General features: G+C 54.8%; 2 protein-coding genes across 9 annotated transcripts in view; one reads left to right on the top strand and one right to left on the bottom strand.

The window, feature by feature from the left end:
- Window positions 1-6,776, top strand: part of TSC1 (TSC complex subunit 1) — a 43,677-nt gene extending 36,901 nt beyond the window's left edge. For all 6 annotated transcript variants that reach the window (XM_081065538.1, XM_081065534.1, XM_081065539.1 and 3 more), the window contains exons 21-23: window positions 567-754; window positions 841-1,002; window positions 1,439-6,776. In XM_081065538.1, the coding sequence (XP_080921664.1) occupies window positions 567-754; window positions 841-1,002; window positions 1,439-1,961 (873 nt within the window). In that variant the 3' untranslated portion in view covers window positions 1,962-6,776. The remainder of the gene's footprint in view (window positions 1-566; window positions 755-840; window positions 1,003-1,438) is intronic.
- Window positions 6,777-7,690: 914 nt separating this feature from the next.
- Window positions 7,691-17,869, bottom strand: SPACA9 (sperm acrosome associated 9). 3 transcript variants are annotated; one of them, XM_081065944.1, is made up of 4 exons: window positions 17,174-17,332; window positions 11,959-12,139; window positions 9,398-9,600; window positions 7,691-8,757 (listed from the first exon to the last, which is right to left on the bottom strand). In XM_081065944.1, the coding sequence occupies exons 2-4, from the start codon at window positions 12,100-12,102 to the stop codon at window positions 8,427-8,429; spliced, it is 678 nt and encodes a 225-aa protein (XP_080922070.1). In that variant the 5' UTR covers window positions 12,103-12,139; window positions 17,174-17,332; the 3' UTR covers window positions 7,691-8,426. The 3 variants fall into 3 exon arrangements, with proteins under 3 accessions (XP_080922070.1, XP_080922071.1, XP_080922072.1); XM_081065945.1 differs by lacking the exon at window positions 17,174-17,332 and adding an exon at window positions 17,491-17,869 and having other exon boundaries at window positions 7,693-8,757; XM_081065946.1 differs by having other exon boundaries at window positions 7,693-8,757; window positions 17,204-17,308.
- Between the last annotated feature and the right edge of the window lie 41 nt (window positions 17,870-17,910).

Below are 17,910 nucleotides of genomic sequence, written 5' to 3'. Positions count from 1 at the left end.
TGCCTGGGCACAGCCGCTTGTTCTGTTGCGTTCTCGAGCTTTACCTCAGCTGGCATCAGGAGAGGGAGAAGGATAGAAAAGAAAACAAATGGCCCACAATAAATACACTGTGCCCAAGTTACAGTGGGACATTGGCGTATTGTCATGTGAACGGGTATGTTTACACAGTTGATCATCTAGTCCCAGGGTTTCATAGTCTGCTTTTTTATCTTTTTACTGATACGTGTCATTTTTAAAAAAACTTATAAGATGTACTTTAATTTACTTGTTTCCCTGACGTCAGGTCGAACAGTATTTCTAGCTTTTTATTGCTCTTCTAAATACACTATGATAATTTTTTGTGCCAAAGTATCTTTTCAGGTTTCAAATGATTTCCTCAGGGATAGGCTTCAGGAAGCGCTACTAGGTTAATACTTACCGCCAGCTTACTTTCCAGAAAGTTGTACTGGTTTATATTTCCACTAGCAGTATTCTAAAGTACCTTCTCAGTGCTTATTATCTGGGTTTTTCAGACTGGATATGCCATGTTCATTTTCTGAAAGTACTAACTTCAATCCCTTTTTTAGGAAGTGGAAATGATGAAAGCTGCGTATCGGAAAGAACTAGAAAAAAACAGAAGCCACGTTCTCCAGCAGAATCAGAGGCTCGACACCTCACAAAAAAGGATTTTGGAACTGGAATCTCATCTGGCCAAGAAAGACCACCTTCTTTTGGAACAGAAGAAGTATTTAGAGGATGTCAAACTCCAGGCAAGGTAACTTCCATCGGGAAAGCTCTCTGCAGTGATGTGTTCTTTGTGAAGTGGAATTGCCCACATTCTGGGTGGTCTGTATCTTTCAGAGGACAGCTGCAGGCTGCAGAGAGCAGGTATGAGGCCCAGAAAAGGATTACCCAAGTGTTTGAATTGGAGGTCTTAGACTTATACGGCAGGTTGGAGAAAGATGGCCTCCTGAAAAAACTTGAAGAAGAAAAAACAGAAGCAGCTGAAGCGGCAGAAGAAAGGTAGGAACAAAGAGTTGGCATCAATGGCCATCTTTCTCACTGAGCTGCCACGCACAGAGCAGGGCCTGCTCAGGAGCTGGTACGTGGGAGCAATGACAGCCTGATCGGACAGGGCCGCAGCTCGCAGCTCCCTCCATTTCAGAGCCACCACAAGCTCCTGTCCTCAGAATGCCCAGTGATCTGCCCATGTTCCTTCTTCCTTGGCCCCGAATCACTCGATGTGGTCACAGGGCGCGTCCGTATTTCAGATTGCCATGTGCTGCCCCTACTCGTAGGTTCTCCTGGTGGGAGCTCACGCTTGCGTCTTCTGTGATGACACACAGAGCAGGCTGGCAGAGTCCAGTGTCAGTGTGAGCGAGCATCCGTGCGACCCTCGCCTCCCAGACCCGGGCGCTGCAATCACCACCTGCTTTTCTCCTCCCTGCATTTCTTACAGGCTTGACTGTTGTAGTGACGGCTGCTCGGATTCCGTAACAGGGCACAGTGAAGAGGCATCTGGCCACAACGGGGAGGCCAAGCCCCCCAGGCCTGGCATCCCCCGGGGCAGCAGTGGGAGTAGAGGTGGAGGCGGCAGCAGCAGTAGCAGCAGTGAGCTTTCCACCCCCGAGAAGCCCCCCAGCCAGAGGGCGGGCCCGTTCAGCAGTCGGTGGGAGTCGGCCATGGGCGAGCCGTCTGCCAGCATCCCTGCGACTGTCGGCTCACTTCCCAGTTCCAAAAGCTTCCTGGGCATGAAGGCGCGAGAGTTATTTCGGAATAAGAGTGAGAGCCAGTGCGATGAGGACGGCGTGACCATCAGTAGCCTTCCTGAGGCCCTAAAGACAGAACTGGGCAAAGACGCAGGCGTGGAAGCCAAGCCTGCCTTGACCGTGGACGGCCCGCACCCGTGCCCCGCCACCCCGGACAGTGTTGGACAGCTCCGTATCATGGACTACAACGAGACCCACCATGAACACAGCTAAGGCTGCTGGCCCATCAGTGTTAACTTGCGTATTGCTGACATAGAACAGGAGGTGTGGACGCACGTTTCAAAGCTTTCCTGTTTCCAGGGTTTGAGTGGCTAGCTCACGCAGTGGAAATGGGAGGGAGGTCCTTTTGACAGTTGACTGAATGCGGAACGGTTTTTGGATCTGGCATGGAAATGCCTCTTAACCTTCCCCTCGACCCACCCCCAAACCTCTCTCTCATTTACCTAGCAGTGTGTACTAATCCGAGGGCCAGTTTGCATTCCTCAGTAGTTTTATTTTCTTCCTTTCTCCCCCAAATGGTCGCGTCCTTTGAACCAGTGCAATATGAGGCCAAATTTAATCTCTGAATCTAACACACCACTCTCTCCTGAAGCTCAGATAACTGGGTTGGCGCCCCGTGAGCCCAGATGTTTGGGGGTACTGCAGGTAAGTCTGCTTTTCTCCTTTTCCAGGAGGACATAGCATGCAAAGCTGCCCCCCTTCACGTGGAAGCTTTTCCATGAGATTTCTTTGCTGCTTTTCGGTCTGAAGTTTAGCATGTAAAGCAGCAGGTCTGGAAAAACAATGGTTTGGTCACCCTTACATTCTTTTGGCGGTTCTCATAAGCTTCCTAGAAAGTTCTATGTGAACAGATGTCCGTTGTTTGGAAAGTCTGGAGCTGGCACTGTGGAGACCACCCTCCCCTTTGGGAATGCTTATCCCCTTCCCCACTACCTCTTATTTATTTGGTGTTTGCTCGAACGCTGGTACTGTTCCGACCTCAGGCTGGTGTGTGGGTGGGAAGCCTGCTCCCTGCAGGACGGAAGGAAGGGTAGAAGGAAGGGGGTGATGGGAGCCGTTAGCCGAGGGGCACTGCACTCATGGGTGAGGAACCGGTCCTCCAGGCAGGGCTGGGCTGGCTAAGTCTGTTCTGTGCCTCGGTGTTCCCACGCGCCTCTCGTTGATGTCAGCTTCTTTGTGACACTGCAGCAGGATGGCTTGGAAGGTCCAAAGAGTCTCTTCTCAGTTTCTATGACCATTGTTCTCAGGCTGTTAGAGTCGCCTCGCTATAGTAGGTTCTAGGCCACCAAAAAGGTGTCAGCTTTGTCACAACAGTTCTGATTTTCAGGGGCCGACTCCAGGGAGCCTGATTGTGCTGCTGCCCTCCCACACGTTAGTGATGGAAGAGCATTTTAAGGCAGAGTCCTGGAGAGTGTTGTTGCCACAGGCTGACTGATGGGAACCCACTGGGCTCAGAGGTGACACCAGTCAGAACACTGGCAGTGGCAGAGAATCGGGACTCAGCACATGCTCTTGAAATAAGTGCTAGAAGCCTAAGAATTCTTGCCTGGTGGTCCATCTGAGGCAAGGAGAGACTGGGAGGAAAGAGCCAATGAACTTGGTTGTTCTCTTTCTCTTCTTTCAGTTAAAAGTACAGAAGGGTTCAGCCATGAAGAGGGAAAAGAAACTAACGGTACGAAATCTTACTGCATATGGAAGCTTCCAGCAGGTCAGGGTCGAAGTCTCTTTTAAAGTGTGGCAATAAACAGTCTGGCATCGTAACCCAAAGGAGCCCGATCACGAGAGACGTCACCGTGGCGTGGGACAGAGGTCCCCCTTGGGACAGGATTGCAGGCTGACCTATTCCCAGCCTGAGGGGTGTGTGCCCACCTGCTCGCAGCCTCGCACTGTGCCTGCAGTGACCGCTGGATGTCCCAGGGGGGTATTAATAACACCAGACGTTTAACTCAGCTTTGTCCAAAGGAAAGCTTCAAGTCGAATGCGTTCCCGTTTCCTAGTTCAGGTTTAGAAAACAAAAACAAGACAAATTCAGAAAGGAAAGAAAAATGTTACAGGATGACTATTGAAAGCTGTTCTAGAAGCTGACCCCTCCCCACGCCCAGGAGATCTGCCACAGAACGTGACCCCAGGCGATTTAATCGGAGCCTTTTCCCTAACTGACAAGGGCAAGGAGGCCAACGTAAAGAAAGCAAACATTTTTAAAAACAGGCAGATGGTGCAGGTATAGGGAAGAAGGGCGGCGGGGTGAGCGGACTGCGGCCCAGCTGGGCTCGCGGGCCCCCGGCAGGGCTCAGGGCCTGCAGCCCGGGGCACCCCCAGCCTGGGCTGTCCACTCGCTCAGCTTTGCCTCCACAGCTGCCCAGAGGCACTGCACTCAGATTCCTTTGGGTTGTAGGAGGCCATGGGCTGGCTGCATTCAGCCCAGGCTGGGAGGTCGAGACCTGGAGCCTTGTTGAACTTACCCAGCCTGAAAATGGAGGCTTTTCTGTTGCAAAGGACTCGAGTCAATAGTCAGGTTTTGTTTGGTTTTGAAATTGATAAACCTGCCAAGAGTCCACGGGTCATCTGATCACGCTGCAGCAAGCGTTTTTAAGGATGGAGAGGTGACAGTAGAGGAAGGTCCTGAGAGAATCCGGCCTGGGAACAGGCAGGCCAAAGGCATCAGACAGTCGGGGTCCTGGGCGGTGCGGCGCGGATGTGTTAGGGCGGGGGGACCTCCATCAGTCACTCTGGGCACCCGCCTGCCTCAATGGGGGGGACGTCCTGACCCCACCTGACACTAACAGGGCGGCACAGACCCTGAGAAGAGGAGTCTGCTTCCTAGGCAGCATGGAATTTGTTTCTAAGAGGAGCACTACAGTATCATGTGGGGGCGGGGGGAGGGAGGGGGAAGGAGATGGCAGCGTGGGCTCCACAGGGAAAGGGAGTTCCTGAACCTGTTACAGCTCCGTTAGCACATGGATCTGTAGCAGACAGAACTTTTATGGATTTACAAAAAAGCTTTGACAAGGTTCTGCTCTAACGTCTATCAAAACTGTTATCAGATGGAAGAAATCCCTGGTCAGGAATCAGAAAACTGGCTGAAATCCAAAGGTAGGAGATAAAGGCCATTTCTTGGGTCAAGAGGTTTTAAGAGTTCTCCTTGGAGATGAGATGACCAGCCTCAGAAGGCGGCTGGGCAGACGTGACCTCCCTGGGTTTGTCAGCAGTTTTTCAGGAGGGAAAACTGCCTACCTAACCTTTGGGAATAAGCTGCTGAAGGCTCTTATTAGGCTCTATGAGTGGAGAGAGAAATGCTAGATAAGCTACTTCGTGAGCCAGAATATATGTACTGTCTTTAGGGGGAAATAGTCCAAACTCTTCTTAAAAGGTAAACTGTTAGAATGCAGGACACGGTCCTGGAAAGCCACTGACAATTGGAAAAATTAGCCCAGCAGGCCACGGCGGCCTGAGAGGCCAGCACCCTACTGGGCAGGTAGGACAACAGGAAACAAAGCTGCAGGCTCTGGGCCGTCCCCACCTGTAGCAGCTCCTGGAGTTTCCGGTGTTTTTGTCGAGAAAGAGCAAACTAGCAGTTGTCTAGAAGAGAATGAATAAAATCGTCGTGGCGATGAGAGGATCTGTGAGCTGGGCCACAGAGCAGTGGGTGTTTCTGTGTAGAGAATGTAACAGTGTGCTGTGATTAGCCAATGTGAATTTCACCAAATACTAGAACATACCACTTGAAGCCAGAAAGAAGTAACTGAAGAATGAAAGAAAGTACCGCGTAGTTTTCCTAAGCGAGAGCACTAAGGTGGTAGGAAATGTGAACAGGTGTAAGGACGGTGTGGGCAGAATGAAGGCTCTGTCCGGAGCTGCAGCCCGGGGGCTGTGTCCCTGCCTCGTACAGAGACTCAGAGAAGTCCGGTCGCACCCAAGAGCGTGTCTCCCATCGGGGAGAGGGCTGACTTTTTGCGGAATGACCCATCAGCACACCTTACTCTGCTGTATTTTCACTCTTTGAGGTACATGCTTTAAAACTGACCAGCAGTGGGTATTGGAAAAGGTTTCGGTCTGAAGATGTTTGTGTATCTGTTTACATCCAGAGTTCTGTGACACACGCCGCTGCCCTCTCTCCCCGCCCCCTCCCCATGCAAAGGAACTGATTGCACTTGATTAAGCTTTTCTCTAGGATGACAGAACCAGTTGAGGTCGGGGCCTGGCCCTTAGGCTGCTGCTGTGACCCTTGTCCCTGGTGGCTCATTTCCCTGTCCATGACTCTGACATGCCCAGGGAGAGCGATGTTCCCGTCTTTTCTGCAAGTCTGTACATGCCCGTCTGAGAAGGGTGGCTGTGGCTGCGTGGGCACCTGAGCCCACGACTGCTTTTGGCCTTGAAACGAGTTAATGAAGGCAGAGGACCTTTCTCCCCCACTTACCTTCCCGGTGCCACAAAATTGTCCTTCCTCTGGGCTCAGTAGGCTATTGGACCATTTTAGAGGAGACCCCTGAGAGTTTGAGACCCTCCCAGACCAACCCCCTCCCCCCCATACAGTGTTTGGACAGAGGGTACGACGCTGCTCGGCGCAGCAGACGCTCTGGCTTATCAAGGAGGCAGCCGGCGTTTCGCAGTGGGAAGAATCAGTGATCACTTCGGAAGACGTCTGTGGTCCATGAGGACGTTATTACGGAGGGACAGATTTCGCTGCCATAAACTGAGTTCTTAATCATGGATCAAGTGTAGCGGGCTAGCTTGCAGTGTAAAGGGGTCCCATCAGTGAAAAACAGAATTTTTAAACTGACTGCTTTTAGTTCAATTTTAAAAAGTCATCTCTTGTCAACAAATTGAAACCTTCCTGCCTCAATCTTGAAAGCATGTCACACGATCCACGTAAGATGCCATAAACATGAACTGCAAGAGAAAATGGTACAATCTTAGTGAGTGGGGATTGGAATCACGAGGGTTTGCTGTCTTTAGAATGTTCTCAAATGTCAAGGCAGTTGCTTGTGTTTAACTGTGAACAAATAAAAATTTATCGTTTTGCACTACTCTGCTGTGTTGCCATGAAGTGACTCCTGTCAGCCTCTGAGGGGCTTTTGGGCCGAGTAGGGACTGGTCCAAGATGGAAAAACCTCAGGGTCTGGGTGGGTTGGTGTGGAACCTGGCTTTAGTCTCTAAGATCCTTTTTGTTCTGCCAAAACATCTGGCAAACAGCCAGATTGATGTGTCGCAAATTCATGCCCTTTCCCCGAAGAGTGTCCTGGTGGTGTGGGAAAGGTGACTTGGCTCCTGCCTTCCAGAAAGCTCTCGAAAGCAGGCGGCCTGCCGGATCTGCACTGCCATGCAGCCTTACTATTCGTGCGCACTTGTGTTCCTAGGGATTGGCTGGCACGATGGGGTTAATGCAGCCCAAGGGACACTGAACTTGTTGAGAGCTGACTGACTGTGAGCCTTGCCGGTTTTGTGAGTGTGAAGGAAGGTGCAGCCAGCAGCCAGCACCTCCCAGGTGCCGTCAGGTGTTTGGAAGAAGGCAGGACCCTATCTACATGATTGTTAGACCACCCTAGCCTCCCATCTCTTGTTGGGGACGCACTGGGAAAGAACTCCGACACAAAGCGCCATTTGCAATGTGGTTTTCAGTTATTCCCCGGAATTTGGTAAACGGCTCCTTTGAAAGATGGGAGCAGCTTTGATTCAAAGACTCAGAGGTGGCAGTTTGGAATTGTCTGGAAAATCCAGGCACTCATCTGCGTAGGTCTCACACACGAGGGGTTACCGCGCCCCTTCCTGTGGGTCGTGGCCAGGACCTTCGAAGCGCACTTTCTGGAGCCGGGCTACTCCTGCCTGAAGTGGCTACTCTGTGCTCGTGGTTTTGCGGGCAGGCTGCTGCCTAGTGGCCTCTGAGGTCTTAGGATACATGTGCTTTCCTCTAAGGGACGCATCCCAGGAAACCAAGCCAGGCAGTGGTGGTAGAACACTTTTATTCTTGACTGTCGCCCGGGAAGAAGCAAGAATACAGAAGCTAAGGCACCCCCTGCGAAGGGAAAAAGCAAAGGTCAGACAGGACAGCAAGCTCAGCAGCCAGTGGCATATCTGACAATCCTGGGCCTCGCTTAGGCTGTGAAAACCAGGGAAGCGTCCTTGGACAGGAGCCACACGACCGGTGGTGTTCTCAGTGTCCTGGTTGCAAGTACAGGACAGGGAGGCGCCCGGTCCTCTTGGGCTGCGGTGCGGAGACCTGCTCGCACTGAGGATGGTGCCGTGGGAGCCGCAGCGGCCCGACGGTGGGAGCAGCCGTCTGCCACACACATGCGCCTTGCCCAGCGCTGCCGCTGCCGCTGCGGCCACCTCCGGCTGGATGGCTCCGCCTGGAAAGCTGGGCCTGCACGGGGCGAGCCTGGCAGAGGGGTGGTGGGTGCTCGAAGGGGACCTGGGCCAGGCAGGCAGTGCCGTAGCTCGTTCCTAGCCTCCCCAACACCCTCTTCATGGGCACAGAGCCTGCTGCTTAGAGGCGAGAAAAGTTAGAAGTTGAAGCAAGAGAGGGAGAGAGGTTCTCAGTAATACGCTGGGTGGCCCCTTTGGGGTTGAGGAGTGGCAGGGGCTGTGGTGCCAATGCAAATGGATGGACCCATGGAGACCAAGTTTAGTAAAGGCGCCCCACAGGGTGGCACCGGCCGTGAGCACGTCACTGGTCTTCAGTTACAGTTTCCCACCAGGTGGTCTCCAGGGAGGTTTTGGACAGCCTCTGTCTCTCCCCCCAGGCTGGAGGTTGTCTTTTCTAAGCTGCCTACACTGATGTTTCCGTGACCCAGGCCGGGTGCCTGCGGTCTGGGAGGGGCCAGCGGTTCCCGCAGTGGCTTCCTGGCGTGCCTCGGGCTCACTCACGTGCAGCACTTTCCGGGGCAGCTTCTCCGAGTGGGCCACCCATTCTTTCATTAAGTCCAGGATGAGGGGGATGAGGCTGACCACGCCTCCGTAGTGGTTCCTGGCCTCGTCACAGCTGAGGTGGTTCACCACGTCGTGAGGGTATCTGCAGGGCAGCGAGAGGGGGCCGGGTGAGTCCCCGCTGCGGGGACTCGCCACGCTTTGGCATGTGACTTCCAGACATCGGGCAGGGAGCCCTCCTCCTGACCCCACATTGAATCCCCTGGGGAGGTTTCACAACTGTGGCTGCATGTGCCAGCCTCCCTGTTCCGGACCCTGTGGGTGGGCAGGTTTAGGGGTCAAGGGCCCCAGGTAACCCTGGTGCAAAAGATGTGTAGAAACCTGGACGAGGGGCTGTGGAAACCTGCTGTCATTGCTCAAAAACATGCTGTTAGTCCCCTCCACGTTTCTTGCCAGAATAGGAAACAGCTTCCTTGAGAATGTAGCACTTTGTGCTGTGAATTCCCCGGAGTAGGGAACCCCACTGGCGCCAGACACCCCACTGCTCTATGAGCCCCTCCCTGCTCCAGGGCCAGGGTCTGTGCCCCACTGTACCTGGGGCCTCAGGAGCCCTGGTTTTCACTAACACGTTTTGTTTCGTGGGGTCAGTCATTCCAATAGACCCACGGGCCGAGGAGGGTCCAGCGGCTTCAGCAGCCCAGCCGCAGAGGCGCCTCTGCGGGTCTCAGCCCCCTCCCCGTCTGTGCACGTGCCGAGGCCTTAGGGGCAGGGCCAGCGGGACTCACTTGGCTCGCAGGCTGCTCAGGTCGTTGCTCTGGCTCACGAGGGTTTTGCATTTCTCGAGGAGATTATTAGTGACCGGCGTGCCCGAGTGCAGGGCCTCGAAGCCCTGGCAGAGCTTGTTGAGCTCGGCGCACGTGTCCAGAAACATGAGCAGGATACGCCGGTCTGTGGAGTTGTTGCAGTGGTGATCCGCGTAGCTCTGCACCTGCAGAAACCGTGTGACGTCAGCTGGCAGGTGCCAGCCGCGGCCTGGCTGCTCCTGGGGCAAACATTCCAGAGCACCCCCCACCCTGCCTGTTCCAGCCTCTCAGAGCCGAGATGCCAGTGACGTCGGTGCATTTCAGTGTACAGACCGCTACGCAGAGCTCAGGCCATTGTGTCCCGGGTGCCACGCGAAATGCTTCGCAGGCCTGTCTCACTTCATCCTCACCTAAGCCGCATACCCTGTGTGGCTTTTAAATCCTCATTTCACAAGTGAATGGGAGGTGGCTCAGGGCGGTGACGTCACCGCCTTGGGCACCACCGGAAGTGGTGCAGCTGGACTGCACACCCAGCAAAGCAGGTCTGAGCCGGTACCTGTCACTAGTCCCCATACACCTAAGTCGATGCCTAAAGCAAGGAGGGCTGGTCCCCGACGTTTCAGGCCACCGTCCCGCTTAGAGGACTGCTGGGTGAGGCCACCCGGGCTGAGGAGCAAACAGAAGGAACTAGAATCCTTTGCACTATTGTCCTGTGTGTCCAAGGCAGACAGAGGAGGGCCACATCAGTCAGTGGAGCTGGGGAAAACGGTTATCCATAGAAGGAAAAAGACGTCTCTACCTCATTCCACAGCCAAACATCACCTCGGGGAGGGTGAAGCGCTTAACTGCCAGACCACAGTGACGCTCCGAGGTGGGCTGTGGCGGGGGACCAGGGAAACTTGCTTGAACAACTCCTTTCCCTGGGGCGTGGTGGGGGTCCTTCCGGGCTCCGTGCGCCCGTGCCTCTGGGTCTGAGGTCGGCCAAGAGCGGGGGTTGACCTTGTGCTGTGGAGGACCCGCGCCTCTCCCAGTCAGGTGGTCCTCTTACCCTCCACCATCTGCCCGAAGGGGCATCACTACCCCTCCACCACCCATAAAGTTCTAGTCTGAACCAGCGTTTCCCTGCTGCCACCGGTTGCCTTTTTGTTGGCAGGGAATGTCTTCCCAAGCAATCCAAAGTGGTTCCTTCCAAAGTACAGGAGCTTTGCAAGGGGGAGGGAAGGAGGAGAGGGAGAGGCTTCGCACCCACTGCACATGCCCGCCCACCATGCACGCGGCCCAGGGGCCTGCACTGCGGTGTAACTACAACAGAGCAGTGTCGCCAGGCTACCCGGTGTGTGTGTGGGTAACGTTGGATGCATCTGGTCCCGGGAGGGCAGGGTGAGGCTTGAGAGTCAACACTTCAGATGGGGAGGCAGAATGTGGGGCCGCTGTTCCGAGTGCCTTCGCGGAACCTCAGGGAAGAGGGCCACACCCTTATGCTTGGGGGATCTGGGCTCACTCCGCAGCGAAGTACCAGTATTGTGAGCAGAGGTGGCGGGGCTCCGGTGCTCCTTCCTGATACTGAAAGCCTGGCCAGTGCCTTTGGACGTCTGAGCCTTTGGAGGATGGGCTGAAAAGGCCACAGCCAATTTACTTTCACATAGTTCAGGGGAAAGAGGGTGTGTGTCTGGAGAGAGCATGGAAACCTGGCCACTTATTACAAATTGGTGTACTTAACACAAATTGAAGTTTACCTGGGTGTTCGTTTTCCATAGGTTTAGAAGTTTTCAAGTTAAAAAACTGGGAAAAATTTTTATAAAAGTTAGAAAAACGAATTTTGAAAAGTGTGCTGCCAAGAAGGGTTGCTGTTCTCCACGGCTGGGGTGAGGTGGGGGCCTGCGTGTGTGCCCATGACTTCCTGGAAGACCGGCTGGGTGCTGAGTCCTCTAACTCCTGCAGAACAAACTGACACAGCAGCTAATCCATGAGGAGACACAGGTTACATGGCAACGTCAGTGTGCTTGGCATGCTGAGTTTCTTGAACCCCAGTGGAATCGACGGCTGGGGCCCATGCGTCTGTCCCTCAATACACCCCCAGTACTCAGCTGGCGGGACACGGGCTGACCACGTTCCTCCCATGACCTCATTTAATCCGCACTCAGCTCCGGGGAGGTGTGTGCTGCTCCTCTCACTTGACAGATGAGGAAACTGAGGCGTAGAGAGGCAAATCACTAGCCCAAGGGCAGAGGTGGCCTGGGGTAGAGCTGGGATTTAAGCCCTGGCCGGCTGAGTCTTGAGTCCATGTTTTTCACCACTTTGTTATTCACTCCCAGGTGCCAAGGGAAGGAATGGATGGCTCTTTCCACCAGGTAGGATCCGAGTCCTGATTCTGGCAGAATCGTGCTTCCCCTCTCTGGGCCTGTTTTATTTTTCTCATCTTCCAAGCAAGGGACAGGGCCTGGTGCTGCCCAGGCATCTCTGGGTCTGGCAGGTCCCGGAGATCCTGGCCTGACCCCGCCCCCATCCCCCTCCCAGCCCCCCCACCTGCCTGGTGGCTCCACCTGTTCAATGCTGGTGATTGGCCGGATCTTGTCGTGGGCGGTCTCCCTGCAATGCTCCAGCGCCGCGATGAAAGTGAACTGTTGCTGCTGGAAGAGCTTGTACTTCTGCTCGAGGTTTCGAAGAGACTCTTTTACCTCGTTCATTGTCTTGCTCAGGGTCACTTAACAGGAGAAGAGGGGTCTGTGGGGAGGAAGAGCAGAGCACTGAGGCCCCAGGGCCCGGACCACGGACCAGCTCTGGAGTCAACAGGACGCCGTCCACGCCCCTTTTGGTGGAGCTTTGAACTAAGTGGCTCCCTGCAACCCTGGGGGGCGGGGGGGGGGGGGGAGGGGGCAGGGACTGTTGTCATCTCTTTTGCAGCGGAGGGAATGAGGCCCTAGAAGGCCACACACTTGCTCAATCTCCCCCAGGCTATCCATGACAGAGCTGAGCCTGACCCAAGCCATTTATCCTCCAAGGACACATTCTCTGCCATAAAATAGGACCTACTTTCCTCTACGGTGGCCAATAAGTTCTCTGTATTTAAAATACACACACACACACACACACACACACACACACACACACACACACACACACCCCTCTCCGGGGGGCCTCCCTGTGGTGTCAGCAAAAGCTGGGATCAAGGAATGTGCCATGGCATGTAAAATTTGATTTTATCAGCTTGGACCAAATTATTTTAAAACACCTGCCACTCTGCAGTTAGTGGGATTCTTTCCTGTGGGCCAAGCAGGAGATGAGTCTCCTCTGGACTGTCCAGTCTGAGAAGACACAGCTGCGTTTGGGGCAGGGGCTCTGATTTCAGGTTTGCCCCTTCCTGGGGGGCGGGGGGGAGCTTGGTCACTGGCCACTCCTCCCTGCCTTCCCTTGTTAATTGCAGGATGACCCTGATTGGAAACGGACACCATGGGAAGTACTCTTCTTTGGTGCCTCACAGATTGTCTCAGTATGAGTCCGGCGGTCCACAACTGGTCTAGAATCTCCTCTGGGAGCAGAAAAGCTATGGGTTCTGCCCTCCGTGACATCACAATTTTGCCAAGCACACGCAAAATACTCCAGGTCACAGATTTATGGAATGTTAGAGCTGGCGGGACCTCAGCCGATCGATTCCCCTTAACTTCCCAGGGGCTGGGTGTCACAGCAAGCTTGTGCCGGAGACCCCCTAGGTGCAGTGTAAACAGCGTCCTGGAGCTGCCCCAGCTGGCTGCCCCCACACCTCAGGCACCAAGCAGCATGCAAGGAGTGCAGGCTTGGACACGCCCCCGTGGGGGGTGGGGGGCTGGGGGTGGGTCCAGGGAGGCTGCCCTGAGGGAGGCTGAGGAGTTGAGGTCCAAGGCAGATGCTGCGAGGGGCAGGGGCCGGAATACTTGGCAAGGGCGGGTGGGGAAGGCCACATCCCAGCTTCCTGGATGGTCCCAGGCGGAGAATGAGAATAGGATGGAACCGGAGGCATTTCCTTCTGCTGTGTGTCCCTCCGCTCCCTGAGCCCAGAGCAGGGCTGGGGCCAGGGAGGGCGTCTCCATGACAAGAAGAACTGGCATCAGGGGGATGAAAGGAAACGCAGGGGAAACAGACCAGATGGTGGCCTCCAGGACTTGACGGGAGTGGTAAATCAGAGAACTTGGGGAGGGCCGGGAGCTGAAACGCAGCCCGGTTGCCATAAAAGAGCTGGGCCAGAAGGGACCCTGACAATTGCTCCCCATAAACCTGAGTGGGTTGACTGTAAATACAATGGAGCTCACTTACTTCAGTGGCAGCGTCCTAAGGCTGTCCCTGGGAGCCATAGCGCCTGTTTGCCAACAGAGCAGGGCAGCTTCCCTGGGGACTGGCCTGGTCCAGGGCCAGGCAGGTGGGCGGCCTCCTTCCAGCTCAACCTCCTCCCCACTCAGCCTCCCTATCCCACCACCCATCTGAAGTGGGCAAGCCGGGAGGGGAGCTGGGGTTGTGGGGACGTGGTAGGAGCCCACGGTTTGTTGAACGCCTGCAGTATCCAGCCGAGGTTTTCCCCACAGCCCTCCTGGAAATGGCCCATGGGAAACTTAGGGCAGAGCGTTTTCTGTTGCGCCTCCCCTGGTGTCAGGCTCACCCGGGCCGAGGCTAGGGTGAGGCAAGTGAGGCACTCACCTCGGAGCCAACTTTAAGAGGCGGCAGAAAACTCAGCAATTGAGATAGGTAAGAATATTTAATGCACTACTTAAAAAAATAGAAGTTAACACCAAAAAGTCTACAAAGAACAACGTGTCAGAATTTTAAAGAAAGACGGATGGGCTGTGTCTTGCCATATTGGAGCCTGAGGCGGAAGGGAAAATCAATAATACCCTGTCTTTTTAAAATCTGTGGTATTTTATTCTAAATGGACTTTAGGCATTAATTCTGATCTTTGAAAACACAGCATTAAAATATTACGTATCTTGATGACTGAGGTTTGGGGCGCCTCCTTAGCACCGAGGCAAACTGCCTCACTTGCCTCATCCTAGTGGAGATCAGGGCTTACAAAGGACTCAGGAGTTGAAACCTCAAGTGCAGTACATTGGTGGGTGCTTGGGGTCGTGCTCAGAGCTGTGATTGGTGGTTAAGAATCTGAACTCTGGAGTCACATAGTCCTAGGTTCAGATCCTTCTCCCACCACTTCTTGCTGGCCTTGGCAAGCTGCTCATCCTCGGAGCCCCGGAGTCCTAACGTGCATTGCGTGAGACAGCAGTGTAAGGTGTGGAGCTCAGAGCCCAGAGCGCGGCAGTGCCTGGTTCTCAGAGCAATCAAAGCCACTGTGATTATTAAACAGTGTACATGTGACGCTGGCGGAATGCCACATGGGTATGGTGTGCACCCCAAAAGAAGCAGAGGCTGCTGAGGGCTTAACCTCCTGGAGGAGGGAAGGTTTGAAAGCAGGCTTTGGAGAGGTAGAGAAGGGGGGGAAGGGGATTGGGGAGATTGGAGGAACGCTGGGCTACAGGTTGGGAGGTGGGAATATTGTGAGCACGTGCAGAACGCAACAGAAGGGTGAGGCTGAGTGACCCCACGTGTCAGGCAAAGCTATGAGAAGAGGCCCTGAAGGCGTCTAAGCCAAGGAGGTGAAAAGCACTTCATGCATTCATTCACTTGTTTATTCATTCATACTGCAGTGCCTACTACATGCCAGGCCTATTCAGGGTGCTGGGCTATATGACATCGAACAAAACAGACAAGGTGCCATACCCTGGAGGAACTGTCCTTTCGAGTGGAAGGCGGACAAGAGGCGTAAGTGAATGAAGAGCGGTTTAGATAGGGCACAGCTAAAGAGAAAATGCAGCAGGGAAGTGGGATGGGACCTCAGGGACAAGGGGCTACCGTCTGCAAGAGGGCCACTGGCAGGTGGGTGGGTGCGTGTGGAGCGGAGCGAGCTGTGCTCCTGCCTCAACGAGGTCCTGGACAGCTCACCCCAATCCTGTCTACAGCAGGTTACTTGATGGGGCTCTGGGAAGACCGTGGACACGCATTACCACCAGCCCTACGAACCCACAATTATCCCCACACGACAGAAGATGAAGCTGAGATCACACAGCCAGGAAGTGGGTAAGCCAAGGTCTCTCTTTCACCTCTGCCTGACTATAAAGTCTGGGCTCTTAAGTTATCTCCTTCCTTCCCTCTGTGATGGTCCGGAGACAAACACGCCAGACAGCTTGACTGCTTGGGGGTTGGGTGACGCAAGGGCCTGCAAAGCTGTGCTCCTCGGGGTCATACTAGCTGGACCCCTGGACCTTGCTTCCACTCCCATGAGACTTTTCTGTCCCCCATCCCAAAACAATGAGGACTAGCATTCAGAGGCTGCCCCGTATGCCCGGCTCCCTGCTACTCTCCTGGGGCTTCCTAGGGCTGCCAAGTTCTCCAGGGATACAGCCCTACCTATGCTGGTGGCCCCAAGAGCCCCCGAGAGAAAAACTGACTCGGGCCTTGATCCTAGTGACATGCGTGCCAGGAATGTCGTGAGAAGAGCTGTAATAAGCTATCCAAAGTGATTGTCCCTTGAACCAGAGTCACTGCAGCCAAATTAGTTGGGATGAAAGACACAGGGTGGAGCACTCCTCGGTCTGCGGGAGGAGGACAGAAAAAATGATTACCCAATGGGTTTTCGGCTGTAATTGATTTGTATTTTTCCAGGCTGCTAAAGAACATTCAATCGCGGTATGAAAAGCGCCTGGGGCTTAAAATAAACGAGGAGGAGGCAAGTCATTTCAGAAACGTCCAGGAAGCAAACTGAGCCTCTCCAGTGCAAACTGCAGGCTTGGTGGTTGTGTTCTTTGTTCCGGGGGCGGCAGCTTGCTTTTCTTCCCCAGCTGTCTTTGCAGTTGGGTTTGACAAGCCTACCACGGTTTGCGGCTTTGAGGAAGCCTTTCTGAGGGGGAGGCAGAACTCCGCCTTTTACTGTTGGAGGGCGTGTCTCTGGGCTGGTGCCTGGGGGAAAAGGCTTTTACTAGGAGTCAGAACACCTAGTTCCAGTCCTGGCTCTGCCTTGGATGAACAAGGGACCTTGGCCAAGAATTTCCTCCTTTCTGGGCCTCAGTTTATCCATCTATAAAATGAGGGAGTCTGGATTAGAGGCTCTTCAAGGGGCTTTTGGATTCTAACGCTTTGTGATCAATAACTGATGAGGAAAGGGCCCCAGAAAGGGGAAATGACTTGCCCAAAGTCACTCATCCAACTATTTTTCACCATTCTGATCCTCCAAATTTTCATCTGTAAAATGGGAATGAAGGTACGTATTTCTGAGTTGGTGCAAAGATTAAATATGATAATAATCGTAGCCCCTATGTATTGTGCCCTTACTAGATGCCAATTACTGCCTGGCACTTAAGCTATATTAACTCTCCTGGCACCCTTCCATAACCCCACTTCTCAGGGGAGGAAAGGCAGGCTCACACCGCTGGTCAGAGTGCAGTCAGGGTTGGAACTCTGGGCAATCAGTACTGACTACGCCACATTCCCGCTCCGTAATGGACACACACACCACAGTTGAACGCGCAGAGAGCTCAAAACGGTAGCTCCTGCCGAGAACGGCAGCGAGAACTACAGCTCCCAAGTCAGTAGCGTCGGACACCTGGCTGCTCTCGTCCCACTGGGGATGAAAACGACACGCGCCACGTCCCACCCCCATCCCCTCGTCCTCCCGGGGCAGCAGCCGCGGTCCCTTGCACTCTGCTCCACCCCCACCCCCGTTTCCGAACGCGGGGCTTTAACCTTGCGTGTCCTAGAGCGGCCTTCACTCACAGAGCTCCCTGAAGCTGGCGTGCCTCCGTGGGTGTCTGGGGCCCCAGAGGGGCGGCGAGGCCCTTCCCAGGGCTTGGGGTGGGGAAGTTGGCGTGGAAGGGGCGGGGCCTCATTGTTACCGTAGGTGCCATAGCAACCGGGTCACGTGGCAGCCCCCCCACCCCGGGAGCGAGCGGCGGGGTGTCCAGGGGCCAGAAGCTGCGAGTCAGGCCGTGGGTTTCCAGGTGTCGTCCGCCCTCTGGTCGGCCCCATAGGCGCCCCCTCCCTCATCAAATATATTCTCCTACCTCTATTCTTCATTTGAAGATGGGGACACTGAGGCCCAGAGAGAGGAGCCAGGGCCCACGGAACCCCTAACGCCCGGGCCAGGGCGTGTTGGCGGAACCAGAAGCAGGATCCGCCGCCCGCCCTCTGCGGGGGGCCCACGTGCCCTCGGGGTGTTGTCGGGTGTCTCAGCACAGAGGGGGGCCCCTACCGGGGGCGCGTCTGTTCCTAGAAGGCAACAGCTGGAAGTGACCTGTGGCGCCCCGTTGAGAGGCGCAGAAGGGACAGCGAGGGAGGGGTGGGAGACCACCTGTCCCAGGCGGCGCGCCGGCCAAGGAGCCCGGGCCCAGGCGGGGAGCCAGCCGCCCCGGAGGGCGGTTGGGCTCGGCACGCGCTGATGACGTAGGAGTGGCGCCCCTAACGACCGCAGTCTCTAGGGGCGG

This window comes from Rhinolophus hipposideros (assembly GCF_964194185.1).
Source record: "Rhinolophus hipposideros genome assembly, chromosome: 11".
In the NCBI taxonomy this organism is placed as follows: Eukaryota; Metazoa; Chordata; class Mammalia; order Chiroptera; family Rhinolophidae; genus Rhinolophus; species Rhinolophus hipposideros.
This window is presented reverse-complemented; position numbering and strand designations above follow the sequence as displayed.